This window comes from Pleuronectes platessa, chromosome 18 (assembly GCF_947347685.1).
Source record: "Pleuronectes platessa chromosome 18, fPlePla1.1, whole genome shotgun sequence".
NCBI lineage: Eukaryota > Metazoa > Chordata > Actinopteri > Pleuronectiformes > Pleuronectidae > Pleuronectes > Pleuronectes platessa.
The window spans coordinates 19,748,727-19,768,662 of NC_070643.1; the positions used below are offsets into that span (position 1 = coordinate 19,748,727).

General features: G+C 45.8%; 1 protein-coding gene across 1 annotated transcript; it reads right to left on the reverse strand.

The window, feature by feature from the left end:
• Window positions 1-1,575: 1,575 nt before the first annotated feature.
• myo1g (myosin IG) lies at window positions 1,576-18,509 on the reverse strand (the record flags this gene model as incomplete). Its single annotated transcript, XM_053446804.1, is given in 21 exon segments — window positions 1,576-1,760; window positions 2,423-2,527; window positions 4,447-4,591; window positions 4,909-4,961; window positions 4,963-5,133; window positions 5,650-5,857; window positions 6,016-6,182; window positions 7,863-7,995; window positions 8,113-8,187; window positions 11,984-12,054; window positions 12,946-13,116; window positions 13,332-13,446; window positions 13,547-13,692; window positions 13,808-14,014; window positions 14,137-14,253; window positions 14,371-14,466; window positions 14,612-14,665; window positions 15,885-16,050; window positions 16,304-16,397; window positions 16,521-16,729; window positions 18,174-18,509. Coding segments are annotated over 21 exon segments (2,783 nt in total), but the record flags the coding sequence as incomplete, so codon positions are not given.
• Between the last annotated feature and the right edge of the window lie 1,427 nt (window positions 18,510-19,936).

The window sequence follows — 19,936 nt, forward strand, 5'->3', positions numbered from 1 at the left end:
GGAGAGTCAGAGTGGACTAAGCCTCTTATAACCCCCCCCACACACACACACACATACACACACACAGGTTAATCCAGCAGGGACGACCATGAGCAGGACGTCCCGACATTGTCCAGATTCCTGTGCGAGCTGTCCCAGTTGAGGACACACACAATTTCTTCATGTCGACTTTTATTTCCCATTAAAACAAATGTGGAATTTATTTATCGGTTTCAAAAGAACAGAAATTCAAGTCAATAAAAGCAGGAGTGGGATTTTTCCTTCAAAACTATTAACAGTATGATGTTGTCGAGTCCTTCAGTAGATTTGCTTTTCAGGACTTTCTTCAAAGCTGGTGTCAAACGTGAGTTTCAGTTACAACACTCGACTGAAACATCACAATCACACACTAAGCTGCTCGGCTCCTTCTCAGCTCTCTGTGTCTGACCTGGTTACGACTCTCGTCCTTCAGTCTGAGCAGCCGAGCTTAATAACACCAGTTATCTTCAGGAGCTCTGCTGCTGCATAATGATGCTTTTAACCCTCTGGCGCGTGTTGAGCTGTTTCTCCTCCGCGCTCTTTACAGCCGACCACTGGACGTCCAGCTGGGCCGACTCATTATTACTGGAATTTACTGATTGCTGTTAAAAGTGCGAATCAAACGCTGTTCAGCTCAAACTTCTCAGAGTTTCTTTTTACAGACTTTAACAATCTTCATGTCACAGAAACAGAAATAAAACAAAAATGATAATCATGATGTAGATAATTGAATATGAGTGAAACCGCATGAAATAGACTCTGAACTTTCCTTGTGCATTATTAGATTTGTTCATATATTGTATATTGAGAGGAGACATTGCGCTTTTTAGTGTTTTCCTTTCCTCTGGTGTGTGAGAGGTTGTTTGTAACTGTAGAAGTTCTGCAAAGTTAGAAAATCCATAGAGTTCTTTAATATCGTATCAGCTCATAGATATTAAAAAGTTGAATATTGTGACCTACTGGAAAGCTTCACATCATTTCCAAACGCCCCCTCAGTTCTTCTTTTCCTAAACCTCTCACATCCAGTCCTCCCCAATGTCCTGTTCGGTCAGAGACACACAAACCCATGGAAAGAAAACCCTGATGAAAAAAGCTATTTGCCGGGACCTTAAAGGATCCGGTCCAATAAAGCTGTCGTCTCCCGTCTCACTCGTCTTCACTTCCAGCCTCACGTCCCCGGTGACTTCCCCTGATCCAGTTTCTCACGTCAGGCCCAGGAAACGAGCCAGGTTCGCCCCAGACGGCAGAAAAACCTTGAGACAAGCCAGGACGCCGCCTCACACACTCCAACGTGCACATAAACAACCTTACTGGTCCATACTGGTCCACACTGGTCCCTGCCACTTTGTTCATTTGGGTCAGGGGCACTGCAGCAGCCAGACTGAACAAGCTAAACACCTTTTCCACAGTTTCTCTATAGTGTTGAGAAGCCAGGGGGAGATGAGGGGTGTTCAGCTGCAACATGACACTTCACCACTAGGTGTCACTGCATTCTTCACACTGAACCTTTAATGAGACGAGGTTCATAATGATGTGAAAGAACAAAGCGGGTACGACAGTCCCTGCGAGCATTGCAAATGAGTTTGTGTGCTGTGTTTCTTAGTGGATGAAAGAGTGTGCGTTCTCACCGCCTCTAAAGGAAGCCTCTTCAGAACCTTGTACTGTTTCTTGGGCTCTAACTTGTAGAGGAACTTGTCTGTGACGAGGAGGCCGCGGTCGGTGCTTCTGTTGAATCTGTTCACCTGAGAGAGCGAGGGAGGGAAACAGAGAAACAGAAAAGATGAGATGCTGCACTTGTTCCTTTTCTGTTTCCTGTGAAGAGATTTGCTTGTCACTCGTGGAAACCTCTGGGTTATATCGCTATGTTCAGTTCCAGATCAGGTTTCAACAAAGACAAATCAAAGGCTCTGATGCTTCAGTCAGCTTCTGGGTTGTTTTATTTATACTTTGTCAAAGCTCAGATTTCTTCAGATACACAAAATCTAAAGCTTTACCCAGGATATAGTAAGAACCCTCCCTTTACGATCCCTGACTGTGAAAATATTGTCATTATTATCCAGAGGGAGATGAAGAGTTCAGGTTCATCATGAGGTGAAGTCATAATAACTGAAGAATCTTCCAGGTTCAGAAAAGTATATGAATGAATTCAGTCCCTTTCATTAGTAATCCTTTGATTAGACTTCTTTCCTCCAGTCGGAGAGGGTTGTATTGGAACATGAAATATTGAAAGACGAGCAAATACAAAGGAGGAAGAGTGAGAGGGGGCTGGAACGGGGGGGGGGGGGGGTAGGAAGTGAGAAAAACATCCCACAGCGAAAAGAGGAAGAAACAGAAAAGACAGAAACTCCTCGTGGCTACTTCACAGATTTCTCATTTCACGGAGTCCGTCCCCCTCGTACTGTACCTTCCTGCAGAAGCCGGAGAAGAGGACCCAGCTGAACTCGTTTTTGTTCCTCAGCTCCTTGGAGGCGCGGACGAAGCAGGAGCTGGTCTGGGGGCAGTCTCGGACCTGTAGGAAATTTGGAAAGGCCAAAGTTATTTGCGAGAGGGCCGGCTGACGTCACCGGGAAACAGCTCCGATGGTTTTTTGGTAACGAATCTCGTCGTAAAAACTCAGTGTGACCTCGCTCAGCCTCTTTTTCTTTATCGCTTTAATTCCATGAGTGGAAGATGAAAGCTCGGGGGCCTCGGGCTGCGGTTACCAGACACGGTGTTTGACATGCCGTTAGAGGGGGGGGGGGGGGGGGGGGGGGGGGGGGGGCAGGGCGGCTGATACCGGAGCTAAACGGCCTGATGAGAAATACAGTCATGGGCAGTCGAGAAAGGGAAATTTAAAACCGTGTCATAGTGTCTCTGCTACAGAAAGGAGCCATGATAATAAAGTCTTCAATCGTGTGTGACTGTTCCTCCTCAGAGCTGTTGTGTATTCATGTTGTCACACTGCAGGACTGTGGTGTGATGACAGGCCTGTGCCGGCTCCATCACAAGTCTCACAGCTGAGACCTCACGTTGCTTCCTACTGCAGCTTCAGGACACCAGTGGATTTAGATTGTCTAATGTCGAGCCCAGCCGATGTAGATATTGACATCACTGGCAATGGTTCCCTTATATTAGTTAGTTATTAAACCCTTAGATAGAGATAGATAAATACTCTTATACTTAAAAACAGCACTTTAGAGAGTATCTATGAAAAGGTTCTTATCTGAAGCTTTTTATTGGCCAGGAGATAGACCAGTAGGGGTTTGATGTGATGTCAGAGGCACAGATGTGTTGATTATTGAAGTTAGAAGTGAAAACACCAGCAGCTGAAATCCAAGGTATGGACCTGACCCGATAAATGGTGGAACTGTCCCATTTCCACTTATTCTCCTTGATCTGTAACAATGTCAGCCCCCTCCACACGACTCAGGCCGACCCCAAGCAGCATTACACGCACTTATCTATAGATCTTTATGGAATTAACCACAATCACGTGAAGGAGGCCGGCGTGTCACCGGCCGCCTGACCAGCTAACGAGGGGAGTGGCTCCGGGCTCTCTGTGAAGGAGCCTCTCAAGCCGGCGGCCACCAAATAACCTCTGATTATCTGGTAAATGAGCCCAGTGTGGGCTTCATTAAAAAACCTCTGTGTTCACGAGCACCATCCTCCTGCTCCGGTCATGCTGTTTCCCCCGAGGCCCGTCACATGCACTTATATACATCACAACAACACACGACCTCCTGGGATTCCATACGCTGCTCCTTCCAGTTGTGTTTACTGGGAGAGAGTCGAGTGGGAAGTGAGTCCCATGGATGTTCACAGTTGTTTTTAGAGGCACACTGACCAGTTCAGAGTCAGTGAGGTCCTCTTGTGGCCGGGAAGGCAAAGAAAACGCAATAAAACGAAGAGGACAAAACAAAAATCTATTGATTTTGAAAAAGTCATTTTTATCGTTAAGAAGATTTTACCTGTTTTTAAAGTAGCAGCAAAACAAAACTCTCACAATAATAAGAAATTTAAGCTTGGATATGAATTTGCTTTACCTCATTATTGAGTTTAAAAAGACTTGGCTATCTCACTGTGGTTTTCAAGGCTCCTCTATTTTCTCTTTAACATTACTTAAATCAAATAAGTTATTTGATTTATTTACACTAACTCAACATGATAGAAAACCCTTTAGATTGAATTTATATAAAAATGTTACATGGAAATTTGATATGTAATAGAAGTTAATTTTCATCAAATGTCTCCTTGAGAAAACAAAATTTTATCATAGGACTATAATTAATAAATAGAGTAGAAACTAGTGATTTAAAGTAAATATCACGAGTACACATGATGTGTTGTGTAACATGAAGACACCTCAGCAGTACCACACTTCTTTTTCGCTTGTGTGTGTGTGTGTGTGTGTGTGTGTGTGTGTGTGTGTGTGTGTGTTCTGACTCTCACATTAGCCAGGTAGTCCCTCTCCCAGGCCCGGCTGACTCCCCAGTGTTTCCTCTCTCCACTCAGAGCCGTCAGCGCCGCCACCTTGGCCCGGACCTCCAGCGTGTCGGACGGCGGGATGTTCTTTACGATCTGCCTCGCCCACCACCTGACACCGGGGGGGGGGGGGGGAACAACGCCACGTGGGTGAGATAAAACATCAAAGCTGCAGAACAGTAGGAGGAGCAGCTCCAGGTCAATGTGTGTGGCGATACAAATAGAACAACAACAACAACACACTCGCACAACAAATTCTGCTGAAAAGGGTGTTTTTGAAAAGTTATTTCTCTTGTTGTTTGTCGCATTCAAATACTGACGCCTCTCTCATATCAGTTTGAATTACATGATTTGAAATGAACATTGTTGAAATAAATATACTAGAAAATGTTTCTGTCAGTTTGTTCAAATCTGGTGGAGGAGTTTTACCGGCGGTGCAGCAGGACTGTGTTGTTATGAAACTTGGACAGAGCGGCCGGGGGGGGTCGGCCACTCCACGCTCTTCCCGTAGTCGGCCATAGTTCTCACGTTAGCGAACCTCCGCACCACCTCCCAGAAGTGAGCCTTGACCTTGTAGCGCTTGTAGCAGCTCATGATGGTGTAGATGGCTCTCATCCGCTGGCACCGCATCCGAGCCAACGCCCCTCGCCAGACCTGAAAAACAGGGCAGAGAGAGAAGGGAGATGTTTTTATCTTGGACTCCTGCTGAGCTGAAGACAAGAACTCTCGTGCTCCAGTTAGAGACACACACTCTGCACAGCCGTCGAAGTAGGTCAGCGAGAAGAGAAGGATGTTTCACAGTGCGAGCCGAGTAATTGACTTTAATGTAACTGTACTCTGGATCTCATTAATCCTCCCAATTATTGTTACAGGAAATTGGGATTCACGCGGGCAGATGAATTCCAGTCCCAGTTAACCAGGAGCCACATACTCCCGAGGCTGAGGCTTGAAACCGGAGGAGATAATGTTGTGGGTGATTAACGGTGGACGACTTGAGCTGCCTGCTGGACTACATCAGGTCTCTGTGTCAGATCAATACATCCTCATTAAAATACAAGCACAGATTCGAAAAAACACCCGTGGAGGATTTAAGAATCACGTTGAGGGGTGAAGGGCGAGGAGAGGATCGTTTTAATCTCAACAATTACACGCAGCACTACAGTCGTATACCTTCTGCAGGAAGAGCACCAGGATGGGGACGACCGCCGCCCTCTCCTGCTCCAGGGTGAAGAGCGAGCGCGGCGTCCGGACGAACAGCTTGGTGTGGCCGTACGCCACGTCGTCCTGGAAGCCGTAGTGGTTCACGATGGCCTCCACCGCGTGCCGGTCGGACGCCATCAGGTGGTTCGGCCAGGTGTACTCGCACGTCATCTTATACCTGCAGGAGACAGGAAAGAAACCAGGGGTTGTGATCGAGACAGAGCGAAGCCAAGATATCTTCATCGCCCCCTGGTGGCTGACAGGGTCGTAAACCCCCCCTGCCTCCTCCATGTTAGCAGAGGGGACACGGACCAAACTCCGGCTGCGCTCTCTTACCGCTGCAGGAAGCGATCGTAGGGCTGCCGGTGAGCGAAGCCCGCCCGGCGCACCATCACGTTCTCCAGCAGGCCGAGGTACGCCACCTGGTGTTGGCAGCGGGCGTCGTCGAACAGCACCGGAGACTTCATCTCGTTGGGCTTCACGCAGCGCACGTAGTACGGCTCCTGGAAGACAGAACAGAGGGCTGTGGGCCTAAAGGACTGGAACACAGATCTGTAGTTCTATTACCTTTAATGGTTTTATTATTGTGTTGTTGTTGTTTTAATGCTGTATTAAAATTTTGTTTTATTTCTGCATCATTTTATTCTGTTATCTTTTTTGAATCCTCTTTTAACCATGAAAAGCACTTTAAATACATTTTGAAAAATGCTGAAAATGTATCAATATTATTATTGTTGTTGTTCTTCTTATCAATACTGTAAATTCAGTCTTTTATTTTCTCACGAGTTCGTCACTGTGGAAGTAAATAAACCAAACTCAGCCTGTAAACTGTCAGTGAGCCACAGACTGGGTTCAGTGACCTTAATGTGAGTAATTCCACAGACACCACAGTGAGCAGCTGAGCCTCATGTCCACTTACTAACGGCACATTGAGCTTTAGGTTCAAACTTGGAGGACATTAAAAAACGTGTCTGGGATCTCAGAGGGACACAAATGTTGTGTTTTCACTGTCTTTGCGTTCTGTCCATGAAAGATGAACAAGGCGGAACAAAGTGAGAAGATCCTGACGACGGTGTCATCCTTCATATCAATGATGGATGTGCCTGTGTGGCCCCGAGATGCAGCTCAGCAGAGATTTGAGAGAAACGAGGCGGTTAATGAGGGTCGGGAGGAAATGAGCCGGGCAGACGGGGCACAGGTGAGCAGGCGGAAGAGGAAGTCATCCGCTCTTTCAACCTGATCTTTGCCAGAGCAGCTTTCTTTCATTTTACCTCAGCCGCACCGAGACAGGACGCAGCTACAGCCCAGCAGCAGGCCATCCCAAAATAACAGCAGGAAATGTCAGACTCCAGTCAGCGAGACGAGGCCAGGAGAGGTGAGCAGCTACTCCTCCTCCTCCTCCTCCTCCTCCTCCGAACTCCACACACACTCAGACAGGATGAGGACAAGCAAGAGCACATTGCTGTGTATTCATGCTCCTGCTGGACAGCTGCACGCTTCCTCTCGCCCTCGTAGCTTGTGATGCATGACAACCAACCGTCCTCCCAAAAGAAACATGGCACAGATGCACTGGCAGCCTCAGAATGTGACTCAGAGCTTTACAGGGACCAGAGGAGCGTCTGCTGGGGCAGAGCATCGTCCTGATGATCACACGTATGAGTAAACTAAAGATTAAGATTCCAGGGATTTTTACACGTCACCCATTTGTCTGTGAGCTTCTGTTCTGAGGGCTCCAGTTTGGCATTTTGTCCACGTGCCATTTTGGCTTTTTGAAACTAGTATAGCCGATCTGGAGGAGCAGACTGTGCCTTACAGTCTATTTGACTCTTACTGGGATCATTATTTACAGAAATTAACATCTTGATATGTTGAAGAAGACTTGAAACTAAAGATTCAGACCATAAATTCCTTGGGGAAATATTATTTAAGTTATGAGAGGGAGAAGGAGAGTTATTGTCTCATAGACTTCAATAAAATGGAGACAGAACATATCCTGTTGATTATCTAAATGAATAGTGGAGTATATCAATGTATTAATGCTCAACTTCACAGCTTCACCGTTCTCTGCCAACAACATCACATGGTTTAACTTTTTATTGGCACAATTAGCTGATTTAGATATCAACCTCTTCCCCCTCTGGGTGAAATGAAAAGGACGTAAATCGTGAGCCGGAGCCACTGACCTTACAGGCCAGTTTGTCCACTAAGGCCACAATGGAGTTCTTGAAGAGGGTGGCGGCGGTCAGAGGTCGCTTGGTGACCTCGGTGATGCCCAGCTGACCATCTGGCCACATCTCCTTCAGGACGGGGTCGGCACTTTGAGGAGAAGAGTGGAGAGAGGACGACATTAACTGGGTTGGTAAGAAGAAACTCTTTATTTACACTTAACCCAGTTACTGAATCTAGAAACGAGGCGGAGTCTGTATCTGGCACCTGTTGTACATGAGGCGCTTGAAGTCTTGGAAGAGCAGGTCCTTGTTTTTGTCCAAAAAGCCCTCGACGAAATATCTGGAACAGAGGAAGAGGACAAAAGTGGATCAGAAGAAGAGTAAAGAGTAAAGTGTTGTTGTCAGGATGCTGCGAAAAGAAAGTAACACAATTTAAACGGCGAGCGTCACTATTGCTACTCGCTAACAGGCGCCGCTCTCTGCTCCGAGTGATTCACAGACCTCAGGCCGGAGGATTAGAGCAACAGTCAGGCCACTTAGACAATTTACAAATTCGGGACATGGTCGAAACCCCCCCACTGGTCAAACAAAAAACAGAAAACTGTCGACAAACAAATGTGTCTGTTTTCAAACTTCCCAGTTGGCATCAGTGGGAGTTCACAGGCACAACTGGGAGGCAGCGTTACAAGAGGTCATCCGGAGTGTCTCAGATAAACCTCGGCTTCTTCTTCTCCCATTCACAATTCAATTACAGAGCTGCATCCTTTTTATAGAGCTGCAGAAACTGTGCAGACACGAGCAGCGTTTCACTGGAGCACCGATACAACAACGTTAAAATGCTCTGTTTCAAAACCTGGTTTTCACTTCTCATCAGTGCAGTGGTTCTCACACACTTCCCCTTCCAGCTTCCTAGTGAACACACACACAAACATGTCACAAGCCGCCTGCGACTGTGTCCTTGTCTGTCACATCTGGAGGCAAAGATGCAGAGCTGGCTGTGACAGATGTGTCCCCCCCCACGCCCACCCCCCGCCTCACGAGCGGCGAAACCACCTGACCAGATTCTAGGAAGCTCGCCGAGGGGAGACGGAGTGTGAAAGGAGGAGAGGGAGCAATCAGAACACACAATAACAAGCCACACCGCTGGGTCACAGGGACAGGACAGGACAGACAGGACAGGACAGGGCAGTGGATGGAACAGGACAGACAGGACAGGACATGCAGAGATAAATGCAGAAGCTCCCCAGAGATGGGAGGATGATTTAGAGGGAGGTATATTTATGTGAAGGTCAGGGGGAGGAGAGAGCTGTGTTGTTCTGGGCTGAAGGGAGCACACACACTCCGGGAGCCAGGCGACACCAACACAACACTTCTTGCGATACAAAGTTCTGCATTAAGAGACGATGATGAATCTTAGGGCTGCTCACAGTGCTGCATGTGCAGGCCTGAACGCTGCAGGGAATTTAAAAGGTGGGCAGCGAAGAGAGTCAGGTGAGAGTCACAGAAAAGGAGGAGGAGAAACATGAAGAAACAGGAGGAGGAAGGAAAAAGAGGAGGAGGAGGCGAAGTAGGTCAAAGCTTGTGATCGTGGCGGTGGTTTGGCGAGAGGAGGGGGAGGAGGGCAGCGGGTGGCGAGGGTATATTTAGCCAGGGTAAGGATAGACTCTGGGATGGGATGGGATGGGACAGGGGATGATGGGGGGGGGGGGGGGGGACGTGGCCCTGAGAAGAGCTGAAGCCGGGTGACGGGGACGAACGGTGACATCTTTTATAACCACCTCCATGCTGATGCTGGCAGGAGTCAAATACAAATAAGTGCATCTAATAAAACATAAACAGGAATAAAAACATCCTTAAACCTGCAATGTCTTATTATTTTTGTCCACCTGGGGGCAGCCTAAACAAGCTGTGGACCTAATGTTGACATATCATCGAGTTACACAAGAAGTTACAGCTTGTTGTTATAGCATCAAATAACTCATCAAAGCCAAACCTACACCTGAGTGTTATCAAAACTTTTTGTTTGGCTCATGTCCCATTTGCTGAGGCGTGTTTTATAAACTCCACTGCAGCCAGACACCAGGGGGCGATCAAGAGGATTTGACCTCACTTTAAGGGAGCTGTCGTCTATTGTCTCTAACTCCGGAGGGAAATAATCGGACTCTCTCGCTGCTGAATGTTCCGCTGGGTTCACCAGCTACAGTCTGTCTTCAGTTTGGTGCTGAGCAGTCAGGGGACGGTGGGGTTTGTGAGGACGTCACCGGAGAGGGAAGCAAAGCAGCGAAGTTTCAGGTCAGATGACAGGACGATGGGACTAAAGTCACTTTAAAGCTGAGGCAGGACGATTTAAGTTGATTGAGTATTTTACTTTGGGGGGTAACTGTACTTTTACTTATGATTTAAAGGTCTAAATGCTGCCAAAGCACATTAAAGATAAACAAACAAACAGTGTAGTAGTTGGAGCTTCTAAGTTGTTTGACATCGTGTGATCCTGGATTTCACTGAGTGACAGAACGTCAGTAAACCCTCGTCCACTTAACCTTGATTAATGCTGCTGCTACATCCCGGAGCCAAAACTGTCTCATCAGCTGGCTCCCTCCCTCCCCTCCCCTCTTCATCCCTCCATCCTCCTCATCCTCCTCCTCCCGCGATCCCTTGACATATGAATGTCCTTCCCGTCTCCTGATCGAGGGCAGTACAAGTGAGCGGGGGGGATCTTCTGAAAGCGAAGCCACGGAGGCCTCATCTGGCCGCTGCCCAGTGAACACATCAGTGAAGAGGAGCAGTGATGAAGAAGAAGTTCAATAAACCAAGCAACCACTATCACCGACAAAACATATTCAGAAGAGAATAAAAGAGATGGAAATACTGCATCTGTTTCACACCCTCACATGAGATCATAATCAAATTCATCCTGTAAACAAATACACGACAAATAATCTTTATAAATACAGTTTCATAGTATTCAGAATAATTTAAACTGTCAAGTAAAGCTAAAGGGTTTTATCCTCAATTTTAAACGACAAAAAAACTAATGTTGCTGCTACTTTTGAAAAGACAAATCTATGACTCATCTGAACTTCTACCTGGTTCTTTTACAAGATCTCTAACAAAAAATAAATAAATTCCATGCTGGGGAAAAATCTTTATGAGTTGACATTTATTTCATCTTCTGAAAAAACCCAGCAGCCGAAAGGTTCGTGGTGTCAGCAGCGAACGTCAAAAAGGGAAACGCAGCATGAGTCATAACATGACGTGTCAGAGCTGCTGTGACACTGATGCTGTGAAATATTATGTCTCCACGGGCAACTACTGTGGAACCAGTTTGTTTCCTGTCTCTACCACCCCCCCCCCCCCCCCCCCCCACACACACACACACAAAGACACGTGTACATGGCTTTGTCTCTATTTACTGGATGTGCAGGTTAATGAGTGGACTTCACCTACGTGGGCATTGACCTTCTACATGTAATAAAAGATACTGAACTTTTACAAATATAATATATTCAGTGTTGGATTATGAGGAGATGTTTTCAGATGTGAGATCACACATTTATTGTTAGAGATGCACTCTCTTGTGATCAATACTTACCAGAACATGTCCCAGGAATTAAATATGATTTGTTAATATTTACATTGATGACACTTTCCAGATAGAAAATCTTTGCCTCTGGACGACTGAACCGCTTCAATACACCAATGACATCAGCTGACCTCCCAAAGGTCGGTGGCCAATCACAACAAAGTCTTATATCTCAGCTTCACATCGAGCTAATGTGTCATCTGGAATAAATCTGACCTCAGCACATGGGCGGTCGTTCACCTGCCAAACCTGCAGCGACTGGGGAATAAGGTTTTTCCATGCAGGCTCTCTGTGTGGCTCGTATTCCCTTTGTTATTGTTAGACTGATGACTTGACTTAATAAATATCAGTAGAGCTCCCTGCAGCACAACAAACCTCTTGGACCTAACGTGAAAACCCTTATTTCCTCACATTCTCTTGATAATCCTAATTTATGAATGATTTCATGTAAAACACCTACATTTTGCCCCTTTAATAGGATTACGAGGCTTAAACTCTTTTCAGGCGTAAAGCTCGAGAGAAGAGAGAGAGTGATCGTGTGCGGTCGACTCACGTGACGTCTCCGGCGTAGTGGCGAATGCGGAAGTGTTTCTGGAAATCCATGGTCTTATCAGTGGGGCTCAGCTGGAAAACGGGAAGAAGACACAGTCACAAAGGGCCTAGTGTAAAATAATAAACTTATTTCTCATTTAAAGGCAATAACAAACATGTAGAGACACAAAGATAAACTATAAGAGGAGGGAGACTGTGGTTTGGAGCCGCTTTACTTTGAAAAGCATCTCTGGACACAAGACATTAGAGAAACTCTGTCCTCTACTGACTGTCACACAAAACTGCAGCTGAGTCAGAGAAGTTCTGTAAAAATACTTTTTTGTTCTTTCTATCAAACCAAAACACACAATTTAAGGAGATAAGCTACAAATATGTATTCATTTTTGATTGTATTATTTAATATCTGCACACTAATGCAGTCAAAATGCAGTAATGTGCAATATTATCACGTACAATGAAACCCATCTGTTTTAAAACCCATAATTTTACTCTTATTTACTGATTGTTTGTATTTTATTATTCTGTAATGTTTCTAATTGTCAGGAATCTACTTCTCTCTATTCATATACCACAAGGCATTGAATTATATTTTAAGAAATTGCACAATTTCCTGTATTTTTTGTGGTTAAGGCCGAATATAGAAACCACAAGTCACTTCATTAAAACCTTGTGTATTTATATCTTTAGTGAGAACCATCTTTCATTCCCAGCAGATGTGATTATTTTTGATAAACACATCTTTGAATGAGTTTGGGCTGAGAATAAAATATTTCTTCATTTTATTTCTTCACAGTTTCTGTAAAATCAGAAGACGACGTCTCAACGGCCAATCCCTGCTTCCTATTTGTTTGAATGTTTCAGCTCGAGCCCGAGCAGCTGCTGTAAATAATGACTGTTAATAAAGTTATTGAGGTGTGAATAAAACACAGGTGAGGGAGCGTGACGCTGGTGACCAGTCCTCACCTTGCGGGACGTGTAGTGGGGGTGCTGGGCCAGCTTGGTGTCCATGCTGTCCAGGCAGACCTTGTCCGTGACGTTCCCCACGGTGAGGCAGGCCTCGTCCAGGATGGAGATGATGCCTTTGTGCGGCTGCTCCACCAGATCCACGATGATCTGGTTGTTGAAGTAGTCGATCTGTGGGAACGGCAGCAACGTGAGGATCCAACGGTTTTGTCGTGTTTCTGTGTGTGTTTGTGTTTTAGTGTCTGTGTGCATGTGTTTTTCTCATATGCAGTGCTTTAAGCTCTCTGTGTGTTTAAAGCCAACATCTCAAAATGTCTCTGTACTGTTTGTGGACCTGTGTGGACATCTTGAAAACGTGTGTTACTGTCCGTGTGCATCTCTCTCACATGCTGCCAGGTGACGCCCTCCCTCTGATACTCTCCTTGCTCCTGACGCAGGATCAGCTCGATGAAGAGCTGCTGCAGCTTCTCGTTGCAGTAGTTGATGCAGAACTGTTCGAAGCTGGACGACAACAGAGAAGCAAAACGTCTTCTAAACTTCTGTAGGTTTGAATGTTTGAACGAAGGAACACAGAAGGTTTCACAAGACACACGACAACGACCTGTTGTTCTCGAAGATCTCAAAGCCGTAGATGTCCAGCACCCCGATGACGGTGTTTTTCCCATGAAGCACTGGGTTGTAGTCTTTCACTTCGATGACGCTGTTGATGCGGCTGACAATCCAACCGAAGAGTCTTTCATAGAGAGCCTGCAGGAGGAGAGAGAGGAGAGAGAGTGGGAATATTGTGATAACAAATAAAACAATTCATCTGTATAAACCATGAGGCTCCTCCTGATTGGTCGACAGAGGGAGGAATCAGCACCTTGGCGAAAGCGTCCCGTCCGAAACAGGCCTGCTGCTCCGTGTGGCCCTTCTCGATGACCTCCCCGCCCCCGGTGGCCACGGTGCGATACAGCAGGCTCTTACTGACGCAGTCGGGATCTGTGGCCGTCAGCTCCGAGATGTGCTTCACGGTTTCCAGGTCCAGGATCTGAACGCTCTCCCCGTCACTCTCAAACTGAACTTCCCCCTGAAAAGAAACACGATCTCATGACCCCTTGATTCTCAGCCACGATGCAAGATCTCAAATATGTATTATATCATCTTCAGCGTTGAGATGTCCCATGTTTGACACTCCGAGCTGCAGCTTACCAGCAGGAGGATGGAGGCAAGGATCTGATAAATGGAGGAAATCTCCTCTTCGGAGAAGCCGATCACTTCCAGGGCGCTCAGCACCGCTCTGTGGCTCGCCCGATCGTTGTTGGACGTCTGAAGAAAGATGGAAGAAAAGGTTTTGTCCACTGATAAGTAAAGAATGTGACCTGAGGTTCGTTTTTATCCTAATTAAAAAAAAAAATGTGGATGTGGAAATCATATCAGACTCACAGCTGTTGCAACGCCCGCTTTGGTGTAGGTGTAAGCAGCAGGATCCTTCTGCAGGTGAAAGGACTCCAGCATTTCATCTGAGCCTCCACGTAGTAACTACACAATCACAACAGATAAACCAGTGAGGGACCAGTGAGGGACCAGTGAGGGACCAGTGAGGGACCATTGAGGGACCAGTGTGGTTCTCTCCTTGTGTCTTTTGTTTGGACAAAGAAATGTAAAAACTTTGATCAGACTCTACCTGGTAAAAGGAGTGGAAGTTCCTCTCCCCCCCCTGCTGCTGCACCACCCTGGACTTTAAGAGGAAAAACAGATTAAGGCAGTTGATCAAACATCCATCCTGAGGTCACACGGTTTAGAGAATTAGATGGAGACCAGAGTTAAGTGGTGTTCTAGCTTTTCTACCGACAGTTTCCAAGAAACCTTAAAGAGTGAGAGTTCGACTGAGTCACGTCGCTCACAGGAGAAAATAACAGCTGTAGGAGGTCAGTGGTGAGATGAAGAAGAATCTGAGGTGTGATGCATAACCAACATGGGCTTTATAAAACCAATCAGGCAAAGATAACTTTTATTATGATATAATATATAATATATATGATTACGAGTGATCTATATAAAATTCAGCTCATGCCTATAATCATATAGGACGCAGAAGTAACATAATAAATGCATGAGATCGTATGATGGGGGATTATCTTTCTGATCTGAGGAAAATTGTTTTTTCTAAGCATATTTGTTTTTATTATTGACCTTTGACCTATGAACTCCAATCGTTCATGTGGTGATACACTCTGAAGTAATTTTCTCATAAAATGTGAAAATCCACCCAAGTCATTTTGAGTTATTTTCACACACACACGTTCACACACACACACAGACACACACACACACACGCAAACACACACATAAAAATGATATACAGCTTCCTGCTCAGAGTTTCAGAACACTAAAGCAAGTTTTAAATTAAAATGGAAAGCAACGCTAAACTCAAAATGCAACTGATGCCACCTAAAGAAACTTCCCTGAATTGTGAAAATGAATAAATATAAATATATTTCTGCAGAAATAGGAACAATCCACCAACCGACCTACAGAAACATCATCAGCTGCTTGTACATGCTGTCAGTCGTTTTTCCCTTCAAGACAAACACTGACACAAAAACCTGTGTCCAGAGAACGACACGGTTTAGAAGCAGTTCGGTTATTTCTGCCCCGTGAGGATGAATCCTGGCTCCATCGTTCACACGGGCTCCGAGTGCCAGACGGCTCCTCAGCAGAGAGAATAGATAGAGCAGCATCGAGTGGCCCCAGGTGAGCCATTCATCAACACGCCACCCCCCCCCCCCCCCCCCCCCCGACTTCACAGACACGTCTATTCATGGATGTTCCCTCGCACCTCTTTGTCATCACCTCGTGAAACATTCAAAGATGTAATTTAAAAACTAAATGAGCTGCACTTTTCTGTAGAGGTGGGCCTTGTTTCTGTCTCTGTCGGACCCCCCCCCCCCCCTCACCTTCTCCAGCAGGTAGTTGTTGATGTGTCCTCCGGTGGGATCTCCGTTGAAGTTGAAGTTGATGTCCATGTACTTGCCGAAGCGGCTGGAGTTGTCGTTGCGATTGGTCTTGGCGTTCCCGAAGGCCTCCAGCACGCAGTTGGACTTGAGCAGCACATTCTTCACGCTGAGGCATCGCCCGGCCGTTGATGGAAACATGTGAGAAACAGCCCGAGAGGAGGGGGGGGGGGGAACAGAGGAGAAGAGGAAAAGTGAGAATGATTTATGACGACACCCAATTCTCATGATCCAGTTATTTTATTTGCGATGGACTTGAGATTAAATCCCGTCTGGAGCCACGTTTACATTTTTCTAATAAATCATATCTAAGGTCACGTTTCTCACGAAGAGCTCGAGCTTCAGGTCACAGCAGCTCTCACCTCTCCACCTCCACCCTCTGGCTCGGGTTCGTGATGGCGGCTATATACTGCATGATGTATTTACTGGCTTCTGTTTTCCCTGCACCGCTTTCACCTGAAGGACAGAACACACGACACACACAGGAGACTCTCACAGCTGCATTTCAGTGTCTCTTGTGAAGAAAGCTCGAGCTGGAGCTTGTAATCTGAATTAATCAAAGGGAGAACGTGTTGTGACCTGATATGACGATGCAGGTGTCCTTGGCTCTCCTCTTCATGGCCTTGTAGGCGGCGTCGGACACGGCGTACAGGTGGGGGGGGTTTTCGTACAGCTCCCGGCCTCGGTACGCGTCGATGGTTTCTTTGCCGTAAATGTCCATTTGTCTGTAAGGGTTGACGGAGACCACCACTTCTCCGATGTAGGTGTAGATGCGTCCCTTATCAAACCTACGCACACAGACGAGGGATTACAGATTACACGTTCATGGTGAGTAAGGATATCGATATATATATATATATATATGCTATAAAAAGATATTTCATTTATTCATGAGCGCACTTTTCCCACGAAACCACCCTCAAGATAAACGTTCCATAAAAGACCTTGCACCTATCTCATGTGTAGCTGACAGGAAGTGACACAAGTGTGAGGGCAGGAAATGAAACTTGTGGTTCCAAGGGGCGTCGCCGGTTTGTGTAACCTCCTGTGAGGTTTTTCTTCTGAACTGGGAGGAGTCAAAATGTCGTGTGACTGGGGTTAATTGAGCTGCTAAATGAAACACTAGAGTAACAGATGGTGGGTCAACGTGAGTTTTGAAGACCTCAGTATCCCAGATAACCCTGTTTTTATTGATTCCTGAAGGTCCTGAAATCACTGGAAAGATCGTGAAAGCTTCTTCAGAAGGTTGAAATCATCCCCGAAAGCAGAAATACTGATTTCACACAACGATTTTGAGATTTTCTCAGGGTTCGAGTTGGTGTTGGTGAGAGAGAAATAGAGAAGTTACCCCCCCCCCCAGTCTCCTTCCTGCTAAACAACTGAACCAACCTGTTACTTCAATCAACAGCTGTGAGAATGAGGAGCACTAAATAGAATTGGGGCGGATGAGTCCGATGAACCGTGAGACACAAACATTAAGCACCAACCGATGGAGGCAAAGCCGGAGCAACACATCTAGATGATCTAGAAGGGTTCTTCACACATTCCTGATTCTAAGCATAAAGATATTTATAATATTTGTGAAGAAATTCCCCAAAATACAAAAATATGTTGTTATGTATGTTATTTGCAGCAAACTTTAAAGGGTTCTTGACACATACTGAGTCCTTACATCAGGTTTCATGGAAATCTATGCAGTGTAATCTTCAGTGTAACTAACCAACAGACGTGGGTGAAAACATAACCTCCTTGACAGATGTGACAGATGTGACAGATGTTGATTCGGGGGCCGTCCTCTGCACACGTCAGCTGAGGAAGTGGGATTTATATTCTCTGAATCTGAAGATCATTCATTCTGTTTCACACATTTGGGGATTTTTCACACAGTTTGAACTGAGGACCTGAATCTGGCTCCGTGAAACACACGAGGAAGTGAGACTGGTTTAAACTGTCTGCACACAAAACGTATCAACTCTGACCGGTTTTAGCCAAGTGGGTACAAAGTCACATGGTTCCAAAAGATGATGCAAGGGTTCAGAGAAAAGTTATTTAAGAGTTTCAGACACAGATTTGATATCATTCATTTCAATCGCAGCTATTTTTCAGCTAAATTAATAAAAAAGCTGAAGAAATACAAAGTTTTCCTTCAGGTTCTCGTGGAGTGTGAAGCTCTGACATGTCTGACACCCGGCTTCCTCCACCCTCCTCCCCCCTCCTCCTCTCAGGCCTTACCTCAGCTTCAGGTTCTCCAGAAACTGCTCCATCGTCACCTCGTCCAGGAGCACGAAGTCCGACTTCCCGAACTCCAGACCCTCCAGCGCCGCCATGCCTCGTCCGGAACCGGCTCGACACACACACTGAAATAAATAACAGACGGACCAGACGCAGAGGAACGGAGAGCAGCTGAATGAGGAAGAAAGAGAAGAAGTGTGCTCTGTGTGTGATGTGGGCGTGGAGTTCAGGCCGGGCTTAGTCAAGTCCCACAGAGCTGTGGTCTACATGCTGCAGCACGTCATCCTGCCACTCATATAAAAAGAAGCAGGCTATCTTTGAGCGCACACATCACTTCTGCATCCTCTTCCTGCCGCAAAACCGAGCAGAGAGCGACTCTCGCTGCGAGGCGTCGCTCTCCTCGAGCATCTCTGCTTCCCTCAGGTCGACGTGGGCCGCAGCAGTGCACCCTGGGTATGTGAGGCCTTTATCTCCTGGGAAGGATCGTGGCATTTCCTCTCTAGACTCGGCGCTGGCAGGGCGACGTGTCCCTCAGGGTTTGCTCTCCAAACCAGAGGTTCCCAGCCAATCGGAGGCTGGAGCCCAAAAAGAAAATGCTCAGCATGATGAAACTGTGTGTGTGTGTGTGTGTGTGTGTGTGTGTTTGTGTGTGCGTGAGACCTTTGACCTTTACCCCTGAGTTGTGAATTTTTACAAGAGCTTTTCAGATCACTTTCCAGATTAGCATCCAACACAACATGACATAGACACATGAATATTGTTTATTGTGTAATTTTTTGAATAAAATATGGATGGACAGAGCGACAGAGTAACAAAGTGACAGAGCGATAGAATGAAAGTGTGATAAATAGAGCAATAGAGTGAGAGTTGAACGATAATGTGATAGAGCGATAGACAGATGAAGTGACAGAGCGATAGTGACAGACAGAGTATATTAGATAGACCAACAGAATGACAGTAATAGAGCGACAGACCGATAGAGCAATAGAGCCATTGAGCAATAAATAGAGCGATAGAGCTTGACAGATGGATAAAGATAGGAAGATAGAGAGAAAAAGAAAGAGAGTCTGAGAGAGAGAGAGAGAGAGAGAGAGAGAGAGAGAGAGAGAGAGAGAGATGTATAGAACGATAGATCTGGGGAAGTTGGTAAATGAAGCTTAAAGACTAATTCTATAATTTGTATGGACCTAGAATGAATTTTGCAGCTCAACTTTGAACTGGCAACATTTTTTAAAAAGGCTCAAAGCGAACTGGTAACTGAGCAAAACTCTAAGAATCCACTGGTATTTAAACACTGAGAAACATGAACCATGATTTCTAGTCAATATTTAACGGTTAAAGTTGTTTAATTAATTTTTAAGTTGTTAAATGGACCTTTATCCTCAAGCTTCCCCTCTTTTAGCTTCTTGTTAATCTCCTTCCTTCTGCCCATTTGACTTTTATGCCAAGTTTTGAAATAACCTGGCAACCAAAACAAGAAACACTGGGGGGGGGGGGGGGGAACCACAGCTGTAAACTCTTGTTCCTCTTCATGTTGATTCGGGTTTTCTACTAAAAAACCTCTGAGTCATAACTACAGTCATCAACTCATTCAACAAACGATTGGGATATTATGAGTAAAGGGAAATTCACCATCAAACTGAAACATGTATTTTCCAGAAAAACACAAACCTGATCTCTATATCTAAAGTTGTTTACTGCATAAGAAGTGTTGTTGTGTAACTGTCTCCATCTAGATGTTGGACACAGTAACAACATTAAAA